The sequence below is a fragment of the Olea europaea genome, chromosome 18 (genome assembly GCF_002742605.1).
Source record: "Olea europaea var. sylvestris chromosome 18, O_europaea_v1, whole genome shotgun sequence".
Taxonomy (NCBI): Eukaryota; Viridiplantae; Streptophyta; class Magnoliopsida; order Lamiales; family Oleaceae; genus Olea; species Olea europaea.
The window spans coordinates 5610264-5625745 of record NC_036254.1 but is presented as its reverse complement, the minus strand read 5'-3'; the positions used below and the strand labels follow the sequence as shown (position 1 = coordinate 5625745).

The 15482-nt window shown below is 37.3% G+C and overlaps 3 protein-coding genes across 3 annotated transcripts; 1 reads left to right on the top strand and 2 right to left on the bottom strand.

Annotated features, from left to right (window-relative positions):
- Positions 1-384: 384 nt before the first annotated feature.
- On the bottom strand, positions 385-2502 carry LOC111366648. Its single transcript, XM_022987361.1, has 4 exons — positions 2275-2502; positions 1746-2178; positions 1372-1601; positions 385-1218 (listed from the first exon to the last, which is right to left on the bottom strand). Exons 1-4 carry the CDS (start codon positions 2500-2502, stop codon positions 385-387), a joined length of 1725 nt encoding a protein of 574 aa, XP_022843129.1.
- Positions 2503-7888: 5386 nt separating this feature from the next.
- On the top strand, positions 7889-8838 carry LOC111367279 (ESCRT-related protein CHMP1B). Its single transcript, XM_022988060.1, has one exon. The coding sequence runs from the start codon at positions 7958-7960 to the stop codon at positions 8567-8569; it is 612 nt and encodes a 203-aa protein (XP_022843828.1). The 5' UTR covers positions 7889-7957; the 3' UTR covers positions 8570-8838.
- Positions 8839-9704: 866 nt separating this feature from the next.
- LOC111367280 (40S ribosomal protein S15a-2-like) lies at positions 9705-14670 on the bottom strand. The gene is made up of 3 exons (XM_022988061.1): positions 14485-14670; positions 13674-13834; positions 9705-10048 (listed from the first exon to the last, which is right to left on the bottom strand). Exons 1-3 carry the CDS (start codon positions 14612-14614, stop codon positions 9950-9952), a joined length of 390 nt encoding a protein of 129 aa, XP_022843829.1. The 5' UTR covers positions 14615-14670; the 3' UTR covers positions 9705-9949.
- Positions 14671-15482: the final 812 nt, after the last annotated feature.

Genomic DNA, 15482 nt, shown 5'->3' with positions numbered 1-15482 from the left:
TCGGTATCCCGAACCTGCATATGATGGATCTCCAAATGACACTTCTTAACTTCGGCTCTGAAATTGTTGCTAAAGGCTCGATCTCCACCCACTTAGTGAAATACTCTACAACTATAGTCACAAACTTCAATTGCCCCATAGTTATTTGAAAGGGACCAAGGATGTCAATTCCCCACTGCTCAAATGGGGCTGTGCAACTAATGCTTGTGAGGTCCTTTGCGGGAGGGTGGATGACATTGCCAAATCTTTGGCGCTTGTCACACTTCTTGACATATTCCTGGGCGTCTTTCTTCATGGTTGGCCAATAATATCCATACCTTATGAGCTTGAAGGCTAATGCTCGAGCTCCTTGATGGTTCCCACATACTCCTTCATGAATTTCTTCTAGGGCCTGGAATGATTCAGAAGGCCTAAGGCATCTGAGGTATGGAAGTGTGAGGCTCCTGCGAAATAAAACTCCTTCAATAATGCAATACCTCGGAGCTTTGGATCGGATGCTTCTCGCTGCTCGAGGATCTTCTGGAAGACTGCCATGTTTATGAAGTCCACTATTGGATCCATCCACGATGGCTCATTATCAATATCCATGATGCCTATGGTTTGGTTGATGCTTGGCTCGGTTACAATTCTAACGTGAACTGTCCTGTCAAGCCCATCTATTCCCATGAACACCAATTTTGACAAGGCATCGGCCTTACAATTCTCAGCCCGAGAAATTTTCACAATTTCACAACTCTTGAACTTTCTCAGGAGATCATATACTTTCAAGCAGTATAAGCTCATCTTCTCGTCCTTCCTATTGAACGTGCCTTCGATTTGTCCAACCACCAATTGGGAATCACTGTAAATTTTGATATTTTCAAGCTCGAGATTTATGGCGAGTTCCACGGCTATGATGACGGCCTCATATTCTGCCTCATTATTGGTCGCCTCAAATTCGAACCTGAGTGCGCACTGAATGTTTATGAGCATGTCCAGGCTTATGATTATGACGCCCGAGCCCGAGCCCGAGGAGTTTGATGCTCCATCTACGAAAATTTCCCACACACCTGTGGTCGAGCTCGAGCTACGATCTGCTGGCCCCCGAGGCCTTGGGGTGAGTTCTGTAATGAAGTCAGCTAAGGCCTGAGCTTTGATAGATGGACGGAGCTTGAACTCTATGTCAAATTCTTCGAGTTCTATTGCCCACCTCAGTAATCTTCTAGAGACGTCTGGTTTCTAAAGAATGTGTTTTAGAGGCTGATTGGTGAGCACTACAATAGGATGTGACTAAAAATATTGTCGAAGTTTTCGTGCTGCCACAATCAGTGCAAGGGCAAGCTGTTCTGCCAAAGTGTATCTTGTTTCTACATCAATTAGGACTTTACTTACGTAATAAATGGGTTGCTGGGCCCTGTTAACCTCTTTCACCAAGACACCACTCACTGCATTCTGAGATACGGCTAAGTATAAATGTAGAGTATCCCCGGGCTCGGGTTTGGTGAGAATAGGAGAAGATTCCAATGTCTGCTTCAGCTCCTGAAAAGCCTTCTCGCACTCCCCATTCCATTCAAAGCAATGATTATCCCTGAGGGCTTTGAAGAAGGGGAAGCACCTATCTGCTGCTCAGGACATGAACCTGTTTAAGGCAGCTACCCTGCCTGTCAACTTTTGAACCTCTTTCTTGGTCCTTAGTGATCCCATTGCTACCAGAGCCTAAATCTTGTCGAGGTTGGCCTCAATCCCCTAATGAGTGATTATGAAACCCAGAAACTTTCCTGAAGCTACACCGAATACACACTTCTCCGGGTTGAGCTTCATCTTATATTTTCGTAGAGTGATGAACACCTCCTCTAGGTCGGATATGTGTTCCTCCACCTTCTTACTCTTTACAACCATGTCGTCTACATAGGCTTCGATGTTCTTCCCTATCAAATCAGCGAAGAATTTATTTTTCAATCCAAATAACATCACCCTATAGCAATATATGGCTGAATCAGCCATGAATGAAGTCTTCTCTTGGTCTTCTTTGGTCATGAGGATTTGATGATACCCTAAGAATGCATCTAAGAAGTTGTACAGCTTATATCCGGATGTGCTATCCACAAGATTATCAATCCTAGGTAGCGGGTAGCTATCCTTTGGGCACGCCTTATTCAGATTTGTGAAGTCAATGCAGACCCTCCATTTACCACTGACCTTTTTCACCAGAACAACATTAGCGAGCCAATCGGGGTATTGGACTTCTCTTATGAACCCCGTTCTCACCAATTTGCCGACCTCTTCTTAAATGACCACACGTCTTTTCGGCGCAAACTGCCTCTTCTTTTGCTTAACAGGTTTGGCCCCTAGGCTGATATTAAGTCTATGGACGGCTACTTCTGGGTCTATCCCTGGCATATCCTCCAACTTCCAAGTAAAAACATCAATGTTGCGGGACAGAAAATCGATGACTTTCTCCTGGAGGTTGGCCTTGAGATCCCAACCAATAGTAACGGCTTTCCCGTGCTCGGGCTCGACCATTTCCAACTTCTCAATGGGGGCCAATCTATCCCTTGGCTAGAGCTCGAGCTCGAGGTCTACAAGTTGCATGACGTCAGCACTCATTCCTCGGATGCTAGTAACATAGCACTGTCTGGCAGCTGTTTGGTCTCCTCTGACTACTCCGATGCCATGACCTATGGGAAATTTCATGGCCAGGTGGAAAGTTGACACAATAGCTTGGATCTTGTGCAGTAGGGGTCTTCCCAGAATGATGTTGTAGGCCATTGGGGTATTAACCACTTGGAATGGTATGATCTCCATCACTTATATATTACCAGTTCTTAATGTAAGCGGGAGCTCGACGATGCCTTCAGGGATAATGACGCCACCACCAAATCCCTGTAGGGGAGTTTTTACTGCTTTGAGCTGTTTGGGAGAGATCCCCATTTTGGCGAAAGCCTCATGCGAGAGTATATTTGCTGCACTCCCATTATCAACCAGAATCCTCTTTACTTCGAAGTTAGCCACAACCGCAGAGACGACCAAGGCATCGTCATGAAGATATGATATTCCTTCCAAATCTTTTGCACCAAAAGTGATGTCTTTGACTTCATCACGGGATTCTCTTAGGGTATGAGGATGTTGACTGCTTTCGCCCACTACTTGTGTTTCCGTCGGATGCTATCCCCCAACAATAATATTAATAGTTCCGGCAGTGGGTTGAGTACTGCTTCTAGCCCCAGGCTCTTTCCGATTGTCACGATCATTCCTTGGTCGTTTATCATGACCAACGTAATTCTTTAAAAATCCTCTTTTGATAAGGGCTTCAATTTCTCGTTGTAAAGTATGACAATCCTCTGTAGTATGCCTGGTGAAATTCACAATACTTGCTCCTATCTCTTATGTCAGGGAGCGACTTCATCCTTGAAGGCCACTTTAACTCTTTCATATCCTTAACCTTCATCAAGATGTTTGTCTTAGAGGTGTTCAACCGAGTGAGAGGTGCTGACGGCGCCTCATTCCTGCATTATCCCGGGGAAGCTCATGCCGGGGGACAGGATCATGTTGCCTCTTGTTCTCGGTCTTTTCATGGGAAGGACCAGATCTCCTTGGATTTAGTGTTTCCTTCATATTAATGTATTTTCAGCTCGGGTGAGGAACTCGGTCACTATCTACGGCAGGGTCTTTGATAAAGACATCTTGAAAGCTTCACACCTTATGGCGTAGGTGAGGGCGGAGACAGCTGCTGTAATGTGAAGGTCGGGTATTTGAAGCCTTTTCTTGTTAAACCTTGTCATAAATCCTCGTAGGGTTTCAGTTAGTCCTTGACGAAGTTGTATAAGAGAGGCCGCGGTCTTCCTGATTCGCTTGCTACTTGCAAAGAAGGTTGAGAACTTATCAGCCAAATCTGAGAATGAGGCTATGGATTTGGGCTCCAATGTCGAGAACCAATCCCTAGCTGCATTAGTCAGCGTTTGTGGAAATGCTTTGCACATAACCTAATCCCGAGCAACTTGCAAGTTCATGACATCAGTGTATACATTGAGATGGTTGATGGGGTCAGTCGTCCCATCATACTCTTTAATGCGAGGATATTTGAATATGTCGGGCAAGGGATATGACAATATCTCTGGTGTGAATGGAGTGTTAGGGGTGAAACCTATTGGCCCCCGAGCATTCCGTTGCAGGCCAACTGTAATTACTTCTTGAATGATCCGGGCAATTTCACCGAAATCCATGGCGACCGATCTCGAGCCCAAGGCCATATTGTGAATACCCGAGGTTCCTACTCCGCCATTTGTGGGGTTTGGTGGTCGTGCTCAAGCATCAGCCATAAAATCGCCATGCTCAGTCTGCGCTGGCAACAGATGTGAATTTCTTTGACTTAACAATTGCGTGAGCGTGGCCACCTGCTGACGGAGCTCTTCAAAGGCTTCGGTTATGATGACCGCTGGCAGAGGTGCGGGCACTCCTGACGATTCTTCATGGAGAGCTGGTTGATCTTTGGCAGGATGAGGGATGAGAGCGAATGAGCTTGTTGGAGGAAGACCTGATCGTGTGTTAACCATGGCTTTTGGTAGCGTTTCCCACAGATAGCGCCAATGATGCTACCAAAAATCGTACCTGCAAATTTCCCGAGCTTGATGATTTGGATTGAGCACGATTGTAGTCTTCTGGTACTTGATACAAAGGCAACGAGGTATGTTCTCGTCGCCCCTTCGATACTTAAGTCAGAAAGGGAATTATATGCGTGAGGCTATAGACTGGAGAATAATGAAAAACGTACCTGAATAATGGCTCAAGGTTCTGTATTTATAGTAGTAAGTGACATTCTCCTAGTGGGACTCAACTAGCTGGGTGTCCTTATCTGTTGGAGTCCTGTACAGTTAAGGAGTTGGTCAAATACCATAATTATATGTGGGATAGAATCCTTGCGAGAGTCAAGTATATGGTTGAGTTAGAATCCTAATTGCATAGGAGTTCTAAAAAGTCAACAATCGTAGGTTGTGAGGGGAGGGTATGCTCGAGCACAAAAATCGCAATATATAAAGTAGCAAGATAGTGAGTGCTCGAGAATAACCACTGGGTTGAGCATATGCTCGAGCACTCCATATGTGGAATTGCAAGTTTATCCAAGATTTGTGGTCGGGATAAAATGAACGAGCATTCATGTATATCGTAAAAGGGTAGCGTAATCCTCAGGATAATATGGTGGTCGGGTTATCCCGGAATGTCAGTATCAGTAACATAAGTTCCAAGATGAATATCTCATGTTAGGAGATAGTGCGATTTCATGGGGTCCCAATTCCTACGCATGGTTGCCTCAAGGCCAATCTTATACTCACATGGTCAGCATACTTGACATATGCCCTCACATAGGACTTCGGTTAGGATATTGACGATATTCACTTAAAATATTATAAATTAGTGTACATTTCAATAATATGAACATCGCACAACCTATGACAATAATACAAAACCACCTAATTAAGTCCCTGTTTGGTCCTCATTAAATTTCATCAAATTAATTACATTTTTCTCTATCGTATTTTCAACCATACAATCTTCAATAAAATTATATTACACGTAAATCGAAAATTTTTCATTATTTTACAATCATCCATTTTTCAAAAAAACACTATTCCTCCATTATAATAAAAAATAATGGGGGCCAAACGGGGGCTAAGGGAGTTTGTTGGGTTCGTGACTCATCCGTCGAATAAGTAGGCTAAAAGAGAGGTTTTTGTTCTAGACTTTGTTAATCTCAATATTTACTTATATTTTTTGACCACGCGATTTAATTTCAAATGGTTGAATCAAAATATAAATTGAAGATGCGTTGATTCTTTTATCCACTATATGCAATTTTTATAAGTATGTTTAATATATCTTAATTCTTAAGTAAATGTCGATCTAATATTCAAGAGGATTTTTTTTATTCACTTTCTAAAACTAAAACGCGTTAGTCCAACAATAGTTATATCACCTGGCGGAGAAAGCGTGTTGCGCGCTAGTAGAGTCGTGTTGAAAAACGAATCAAATTAATTTCAAAGAAATGGGAAAACAAGTTAATTACAATTTTGGTCACCAGACTTTTATTCAAATCCTAATTGAGTCATTCAAACTCAATTTATCACAATCAAATAATTGGACATAAAATTACCTTTCAATATTAAATACATGGTTGTTTTAATTTTAAACTATAATAATAGAATACTATCATCAAATAGAGTCATGAATGAAGAGAGACAAGTAGGATTTTCTAATCCACGTGTCCCTTTCACAGCAATTGTTTTATCAAAAAATGCATCATTGTTTTTTTTTTTTTTTGGCGACTATTTTGCTCGGTTTGAGGACACTTGAGTTAATAACATTCCGACAAAATTTTGATCCACATCCAATTTTTGGACATTGATATTAGAATATAAAAGATCACTAATGTGTCTTAAATTCTCAAAATAGGTTCAAAATCGTGATTTTTCTTTTATTAAAATAGTTAAATTCACAATCCACCCAAATTCACTTAGATAAATTAGTTCTTGCCCATTCATCCATTTTCATAAAACTTCCCCTTGCGCCCAAAATTTATAACTTCCTTAATAAATAGAACGTGCTTGAGCTAGGAATGACAATATATCACATTTCGTCTCATCACAGAGAAAAACAAGGACTAAGAAGATGTCCCACTCAGACTCTTGTTTTTCTTTTTCCTTTCAGTTATTTTTTACGTATTTAAAATCATATTATATTTTATTAAAAATAAATAAATAAAGTAAATAGCGGGGAGTCGGGGCAAGGATGTCATTCCTAGCTTGAGCTAACATGTGATTAATATTTTTAAAAGGGTAATTATATTACCACCATAAAATTTATTTCCTACACCACAATTAAAATATATTTTCAATAAATACATCACAACAAATTTACAATTATACTCATAATCTAATAAAAACTAAAAATGACAAAGAAAATGTGGTGTACTTATCATCCCAATATTACTTCTCATTTTTTTCATCCTTTAAACATTTCCACTAATTCTAAAATAGAAATTTGCAGTATCTCTTCGTCACAGAAATTTCGCACTAAGTGCATTATAGGGCAAAAATATTATCTTTTCGTCACAGAAATTTTGCACCATAATAGTCTGTTTAATTGCTTTTAACAAGATTTTAATTGTAATATTATGTTGGATTCTTTAAATTAAATTCAAACCATTTGCAGGAAGATTCTATATTTGACTTCCCATCATCCTCTCTCTTTTTTTCCAATTTTTTTATTGTTTTGGTATATTATAAATTGAGAGAAATTCATATACCTGCATATACAAAAATTTAAGGAAACCGACAGATCTCATACACAAAAATCCACGAAAGCTGAAACATAAATTCATAATTTTACATGTTTGTTTTAAAATCATAATAAATCTGTTTAACTCAACAAAAATAATAATAATAATAATAATAATAATAATAATAATAATAATAATAATAAGATCTTTAATTTTCAAACCCGACAAATGAATTGGAAAAAATGAATTCATTTACAGTGAGGAAAAAAAATTATCTTGTCACCTGAAGGAAGGCAAAAATTGTCCAAAAAATTATGAACAATGAAATGTTGAGAAAAATGAAGAAAGAAATTAGGTTTTATATTTGCGGTGTAATAATAATTTATTTAATTAAAATGTATATTAAAATTTTAATTATGTAATTTTACTTATGGATATTTTAGTAAATAAGAAAATTGTGGTGTACTTAGTAAAATTTGTAATGGTAATATAATTACCCATTTGAAAATTAAATTGAAAATTAGTGATTCAATTGAGAATAAGGTATTCAATTGAAATTTCCATGAAAGTTCAATAGCCAAAATTGAAATTAATCCCACAGCAACTCCTCACACGCCCCAATAAAGAGACCCCTTCGCCAATCCGAATGGATCACAAACAATTTAAACCCTCTCTAAAAATTTCTCTACAAATCATCAATCGAAGATGGGTAACACTGAGAAATTGATGAATCAGATCATGGATCTGAAATTCACCTCGAAGAGCCTCCAGCGGCAGGCTCGCAAGTGCGAAAAGGATGAAAAATCCGAGAAATTGAAGGTCAAAAAGGCTATCGAAAAAGGTAACATGGACGGCGCCAGAATCTACGCCGAAAACGCAATTAGGAAACGTAACGAGCAGATGAACTACCTCCGGCTGTCCTCCCGGCTCGACGCCGTGGTGGCACGGCTCGACACTCAAGCCAAGATGACTACGATCAGCAAGTCTATGGGTAATATCGTCAAATCGCTCGAGTCCTCCCTTGCTACCGGCAATTTGCAGAAGATGTCCGAAACTATGGACCGATTTGAACAGCAGTTTGTGAATATGGAGGTGCAGGCCGAGTTCATGGAGAGCTCGATGGCTGGAAGTACTTCGCTTTCGACTCCAGAAGGTGAGGTTAATAGTCTTATGCAACAGGTGGCCGATGATTACGGGCTCGAGGTGTCCGTTGGCCTGCCACAGCCTGCTGCTCATGCCATTGCGACTAAAAATGAAGAAAAGGTGGACGAGGATGATCTTTCGAGGCGCCTTGCAGAGCTCAAGGCCCGCGGGTAAAATTTGGATATATTATGAAATTTGGGGGAGAGTTTGGTATTATTACTTTTTGGAGCCCTAGACTCCTGATTGCTGCTAATATATCATATAATGATAGATTTAATGCTTGGATTATATTCTCTATTGCATTGGGCAAGGTTTTATTGTGTAAATTTGACTACATTGTGATTGCGGATATGTGTGTTTATGCCTTAGTATTCCTTCTGCTTTTGTATTTTGTGTTATCAAACGTGTTACACAATCGACAGCAGAACACTTCTCTATTTTGATGAATTGGGTCAATTCGTATTAACTCATGCTGATAATTGGTGGCTGCAGAAATTCCTCTTAACAACTATGATTGGTAGAAAATACAGTCTTTGAAATTGTGTTGAGTTATTTAGGCTTTGGCATTCTCAGACAGTCAGCCTATAAAAAAGTTTTGCAGGCTTGAGTTGATTGTGCACGCTAATTGAGTCAGTTCCTTCATTTGTTCATTGCTTGTTTGTGCTTCAAAAGTAATTTAGCGATCTGCTCATTTTTCTGGGGGCCTAAATATCTTTGTCGCTTGATTTAGATATGGAAGATCCTTAGGCGCAGCAGAAAGCCTATCCATCAACGTTGAATATTCTTTATGCATCCTTCGCATCATTTCGAGTAATCCTTTTTTGCCTTAAACCTTCAAAATAGCCAGTTTTTAGCCATTTGAACCCGTCACTGTCAGAATCATTCCTCACCTCTTACCCGGGAACCAGACTTGAGACTTTGGCAACAATTTCCGCAAACAAAGGGCAGAGTAGAGCCATGGCAATTATAAATCCACTGCATCTATAACATTTCTTCTTTTGTCTTTTTGTTTCTATCAACCTGTATCTCAATTCTTAACTGTCGTAGTCTAAGAAATCTGCAATGTATTTCTAAATCACCCCACCCAATCCCCAACAAGCTGACCAAGTTAAGATCAGGGCAGGATTTGGAATTCCAATTGCAGTTACCAAGTCAAAATTTTCTGTTTAAGAAGACAAACTCGTAATGTTCTGCACGGCAAGTGAGAGTCGACAAGTGGAAGGAATCAACATATGTTTATTGCCAATAGATGATCCTTATCTCGTTGGCTCCTATTGCGCTGGGCCAATTGTAACACAAAGGCACAAGCTCGTACTAACTACAAACTCGTAGAGTTCAACTGTTAAATTGGACAAGAACAAGACTCCCAAGAATTTAATATTCATCTTCAACTTCTATTCCAACTGATGAAAACAAAAAATATGGCCATGGACTAGTTTCCACACAAAATGCTTTTTCAAGGAAAGCTTTAAGTTCTTCAATGATAAATGTACAAAATTAAAGGGATAATTGGAAATCGTTGGTTTGAGTTCCCCTTACACCATGACCATAAATTCAATAGAAATATCCCAGAACTTGACCACCTACATTTTGTCGAATTGCCTCTTCATGATCCAAAACTCCATTTGGTGTTGTAATTACGACATAGCCCCACTGCATGAGAAGAAAGAACAAAGACAACGCTAACAAATGTTAAACGACCTTGAGGCACAAAGAATTCTTCAATGAATCATTATCAAATGACAGACTTCAACAGTTCAAGTAAAAAGAGGACTGTACGATTCTATGGCACTTTGCATGAACTCCACAATGTATTCAAAGTGGAGAGAGAGCACGCCCAATAATAATTTTCAGGTAAAGGGTTTTAAAGGAGAGTACACAAAGCATCTCTCTCTAGCTTTTGAGCCAAAATTATGGTAATTGTAGTTTTGATAATTAAAAAGAGGTATTATAGTTGACAATGGATTTAAAACTTTTCTCTCTTTTTGGAACCTTAAGTTCTCACAAAATTAAATTTTAAGTATTAAATTAACATTATTATATTTTGTGATTGGTATGAAATAATAAATAAGATAAACTGAAAATTAAAAGTTTGTTGTATTATTAATTTGCCAAGTAACCTGTCAAATGTACAAGAAAACAATCTATAAAATGCAAAAAATTTGTGAAATAGAAGCGATCAAAAAGAAAACCTAAAAAGCAATGCTTTGGGTTAAATCGACTTGCATAATAATCGACGTGATATTACAATTGTTATTGTATATTAAATCTAGTAAAACATGCAAGAGACAAGGCAAATAAATAAGTTTCTGCTCCCTACGAGTATCTGATCTGGAAATTAATCTGCACTCATATTGTCCCCGAATGAGTTGATCTACCGTCAACTCTGGACTTCCATTTACATTCATATTGTACCCATATGAGTTGATCTACATATTTTCACATTAATTTAAATGCGTATTACCCCTATGGGTTGATCTATATCTATTTACCATTCTTGGTTTTTTCACATGAAGTTCTCTTTCATTGCTTATGAGAATAATAGCTGCAAAACAAATAATTAAACCCTATTTTCAATTCTGATCTCTTCATTTATTTGTATTGCACCCTTTCGAGTTTTATCTTCGTATATTCATCATTCGTGTACTTTTGAGATAGTTTTCATCGTGACCTACAAGAAATATGTTATGCCCAAGCCAACCATTTTATAATCTATATTTTACCAATGCACGTCAGACACCATAAATTTTACACACAAGGAAACATAACATGATATTTATGTCAAGAGTTGTTCAATAAAGCAGTTATATATGAAGCACTGCGGTATCAGATATAACGCCGTGTTTGTTTCTCCATTAAGTTCCAATTACTATACTGGTGCCTTTGTTTAAGATATTTCAACAAGCTAGCCTTAAACTTCTGAAGATCCATGTTCTAGAAAGTACTGGTACTATTTGCTGACACTATAACTAGTCAGGTGGATCAATGTCTTATACACTCAGAACCATAATTCATAAAATTCAGGTGAATTAAAAAACTGCAGGATGATAGCCAATTTTTGGCACATTTACAGTATTATCTTGATTGTATCCATTGTTTGAAGAAGTTATTTGAGGATATACCTCAAATCCGGCCTCATATGAGGCTTCCATGAAACGCTTCAAAGTTTACACCTTGAGGTAAATTTGTGAGGACATTTTGTTATTGTGGTGGGTGATGACAAAGAATGAGTATAAACTATTAGTGACGAGGAGGATCTTGATGATTCCTTAAAGATCATTTTGTTTCATGATTATTAATTTGAGAACTTATTGTTTGATACTCTTAATCTAATTTCCATTTCTTTAAAAGTAAGACTTCTAATTTTCTTGTTTACTTCTGGATTCTCTAAGATAGATGGTATATGATTTACGATGAACATATTTTTGCACTTTCTTAAGGCTTATGCTTCGCTTCACAAAGATTAAATACTTGGGTACACAATTAAGCATTTTTAAATTACGATTGTAAGAATTTGATGCACAAACTTGCCAATAAGAAGCAACAATCTATTCAAGAATTTAATTGCATTCTACCACACAACATTTAAAGGATAATACACCTAACCTTACTACAATCCAAAAGATGGAAATAGATGGAGAAAGCATTAAATTGCATGTATGCAAATATTTTCAAAATAGATTAGTTTGTATTTACATAACACAACTAATCATTAATTTTAGTGCATCATGTCAAAATAAAATTTGGAATTTTCAAACACACCATATTTGATGATGTATAGGCCACCTATACAAATTAAATACCAAAGACATAAAGGCAAGGCAAGGGCAGAAAAGGAAGGACGGGAAAGAATATAACAACCAGCATGTGTTTACAATAGATTTGGTTGGTGGCTATTATATAAGCAGAGGAAGAAGGGAAGAAAAGGCATCTGGAAAATCAGGAAAATCTGGGGAGAGTTTGGACCTCTCGAAAGTCCATCTATCCATTTCTTTATTGTCATTTTCATTTCAGTTACTTCTAATTGTAGTGAAGAGTAATCTGCTCTTAATGTTAATTCAGAATTTATTTCAATACAGAAAAATCTATTGAGTTGGCCTTACTGTTTTCTGTGATTTACTTATTTTAGCTGCTTGATTTCCTTGATTTCTGCTCGTTAGTCTTCTTTGGCAGCAGGGTTTTATCATGATCCAAGGAAGGTAACGAGCTCACAAGAGTTAGAAATATGCCGAGAAGAGGCTAAGGTCAAGATTGAGATTAATTAGAGTCTACAAAGCCATGCAATCATTTGTTCAAGTTACGGAGTCCAAAAAGGGTGACATTAACAAGCTGAAGACCAAGTTCATGTTGGGCATGAAAGAAGAAACGATGCGGATCAATTTGATTTGAGCATTGGACGACGGAGCTGGAAGAGAACACTATGTGACCGCATAATGTTAAAATCTATGCAATCGCATATGTGTATGCAGCAAGGCTAGCCGGAAGAAAATTGTGCTCTATGCGACTGCATTCAGATGCACTATGCGGCTGCATAGTTCAAGCCAAATGCAATTTTACTAAATTTTCACGAAATCCCCTAATTTAGTTAAAACTCTATATTTTTGGTATCTTTTATAATCCTTATAATTTGATTTCATTTTAATTAGGTAGACAAAATCTTTTATTTATACTAAAACTCTATTTTAAGGTAACTTTTGGTATTATTAGACTTTAATTCCATTTTTAATCAAATTTTATGGGTTTCCTATAAACAGGACTCATTATTTCATTGTAAACATTAATTCATTCATTCAATAAGAGAGATTATTTTGTGAGCAATTCTTTTGCTTTCAATTCATTGTTCTTCATTGAATTAAATTTCGAACTTATTAAGAATTATTTTTTTTCATCATTCAAACAATTCAGGTGAGATTCTTGAATCTCTTGATTAAGGGGTCAACATATTATTGGCGATTGTGTTGGTTACTTGATTTAATAATTTTGGGTCAAAATCTAAATGTTGATTTCTTGGCTCTCTTGGGTTTGATTCAACCTTTCGTGGGTTTTGGAACTACTATTACTACGTGGGTTCACATCATTTGGGCATATCTAGAAATTTGCAGTGAACTAAAATCAACTTGTCATAGTAGATTGATGGTTCAACTTGGGAAATACAACCAAAATCCTCAAATTGTAAACCCAACTACAGTTCACTACTTATCATCCCCACTCCCTGTTCAGCCCCAATGATACCAAAGCAGCATAATAAAACCAAAAATAAGAACAGTGACCAGAGAACCTGATGAGTAGGAAGAGTGTCTGTTTTGTAATTCTTGATGTTATGAGCCTTGATATCCTGTCTATAAGTGATAGCCCGACAATCATTAATCCTCCCCAGAAGCTCCACAGTTATCCTCCCCACTCTTTGTGGATCATGAACTTCGAAATCCTTAATATACCCTGCCATGTATCCGTTAGTCCACACTCTTCATTTGCCATCTTTAGGAAAAAAGTAAAAAATCAAACTTCATGGAAAAAACATTAAACATATAATTCCAACCCATTTCTCTATAATTCATCTTCGGGATTGATTAAAAAAAAAGAATTTTAAAAAATACCAAATTAAGAAGCACGTATATGTCCATATGTTCGCATATATTCACACTTTGTATACAAACTAGCTATAGAAAAAATGAGCTTGAAAATTTTCAAAATAATTCCCACCCATTTACCCATAAACACTTTTACAACATGGGCATCGACTGAATACATCATAAGTACACATGTAATACAAACTTCACATTCAAACAAACTATAAAAAAAAAAAAAGTGAACTTCAAAAATTTTCCAAAATGTATTCCCACCAATTTTCCTATGAACAATTTTAAAACATTGGCATTGATTGAAAAAGTCAAAAGTACCGTATATAACATTGACTTCACATACAAACAAGCTATAAAAAATATGATCTTCAAGAAATTTTCAAAAATTAATTCCAACCCATTTGCCTATAAGCAATTTTACAACATGGGCATTTGAAAACATCATACGTCAATGAACATACACATAAATAGATACATGCATATATAGATGCAAATGTAAATAAATACCTCGGTATTTCATAATTTGAAGAAAGGAAGCCATAACATTGGAGACAGGCTTGAGCTCCGCAGAAGCGAAGCCTCTCTTTTCGGCATTGACGATTGTTCTCAAGGCATCGTTCAATATTCTTCTCCCCATTTTCGCAAACCCCCTTTTCTTCGTTTCTTCTGCTGGGAGCTAAAACCCCAGGTTGTTTTCAGTACGGGGAGAGAGCCCATTAGGTTCTTATCATTAGAATTATATCTGGGCCTTGCAATTGGGTTTGGGCCTTTGGGCTGGACCACATATTGGCCCAACATCTCTAAAAATTATTTATTAGGGAATTCTCTCAGAGTCCCCAGACAGTGCTACTTGACTCACTTTGGTCTCCATTCAATTTTTTGGACGAATTTAGATTAATATATTGCCTTTGGTGCACGCGAGGATAAATAGAAGAAAACTTTTCAAATTTCTATCAAATATAGTCATTTGAAAGGCACACGAACATTCTTTAGGCATAATTTTTGTCTATTGATTACCTAAGCTTCCATTCTTTTAAGTCAAAAAGACAGTTTGACCCTTTGAGGACCTAATGCGACAATAAAATGAACTATGACCCAAGTGCAACAAGTTAAAATTTTTGAGGACTGTGGGAGAAAATTTCCCAATTATTAATTTAGGATTTAAATTTATTTTGGAGTTCATAATTTGGTACTATCCAATTAGGACTTTAACTAATTGGATTCCTTTTCAAAAATTTTATTTAAATTTGAAAACGGTCTGAAAACTAGAAATTAAGTTTAGACATACACTATATACATTCAAATTGACTATTTTCACAATTCAAGTAAAATGGTAAATAATAGAAGACGCATTTAGAGAAGTTTTAGTTGTCTCTTCATTACAAAGTAGATATTTCCTAACACAACACACTAATCGCCACTTCAAATCGCAAAGTTATCTTCAAAAGGACTTGGTGCAAACTGCACGTACACGACGAATTATCAATTGAAGAAACTTGCTCCAA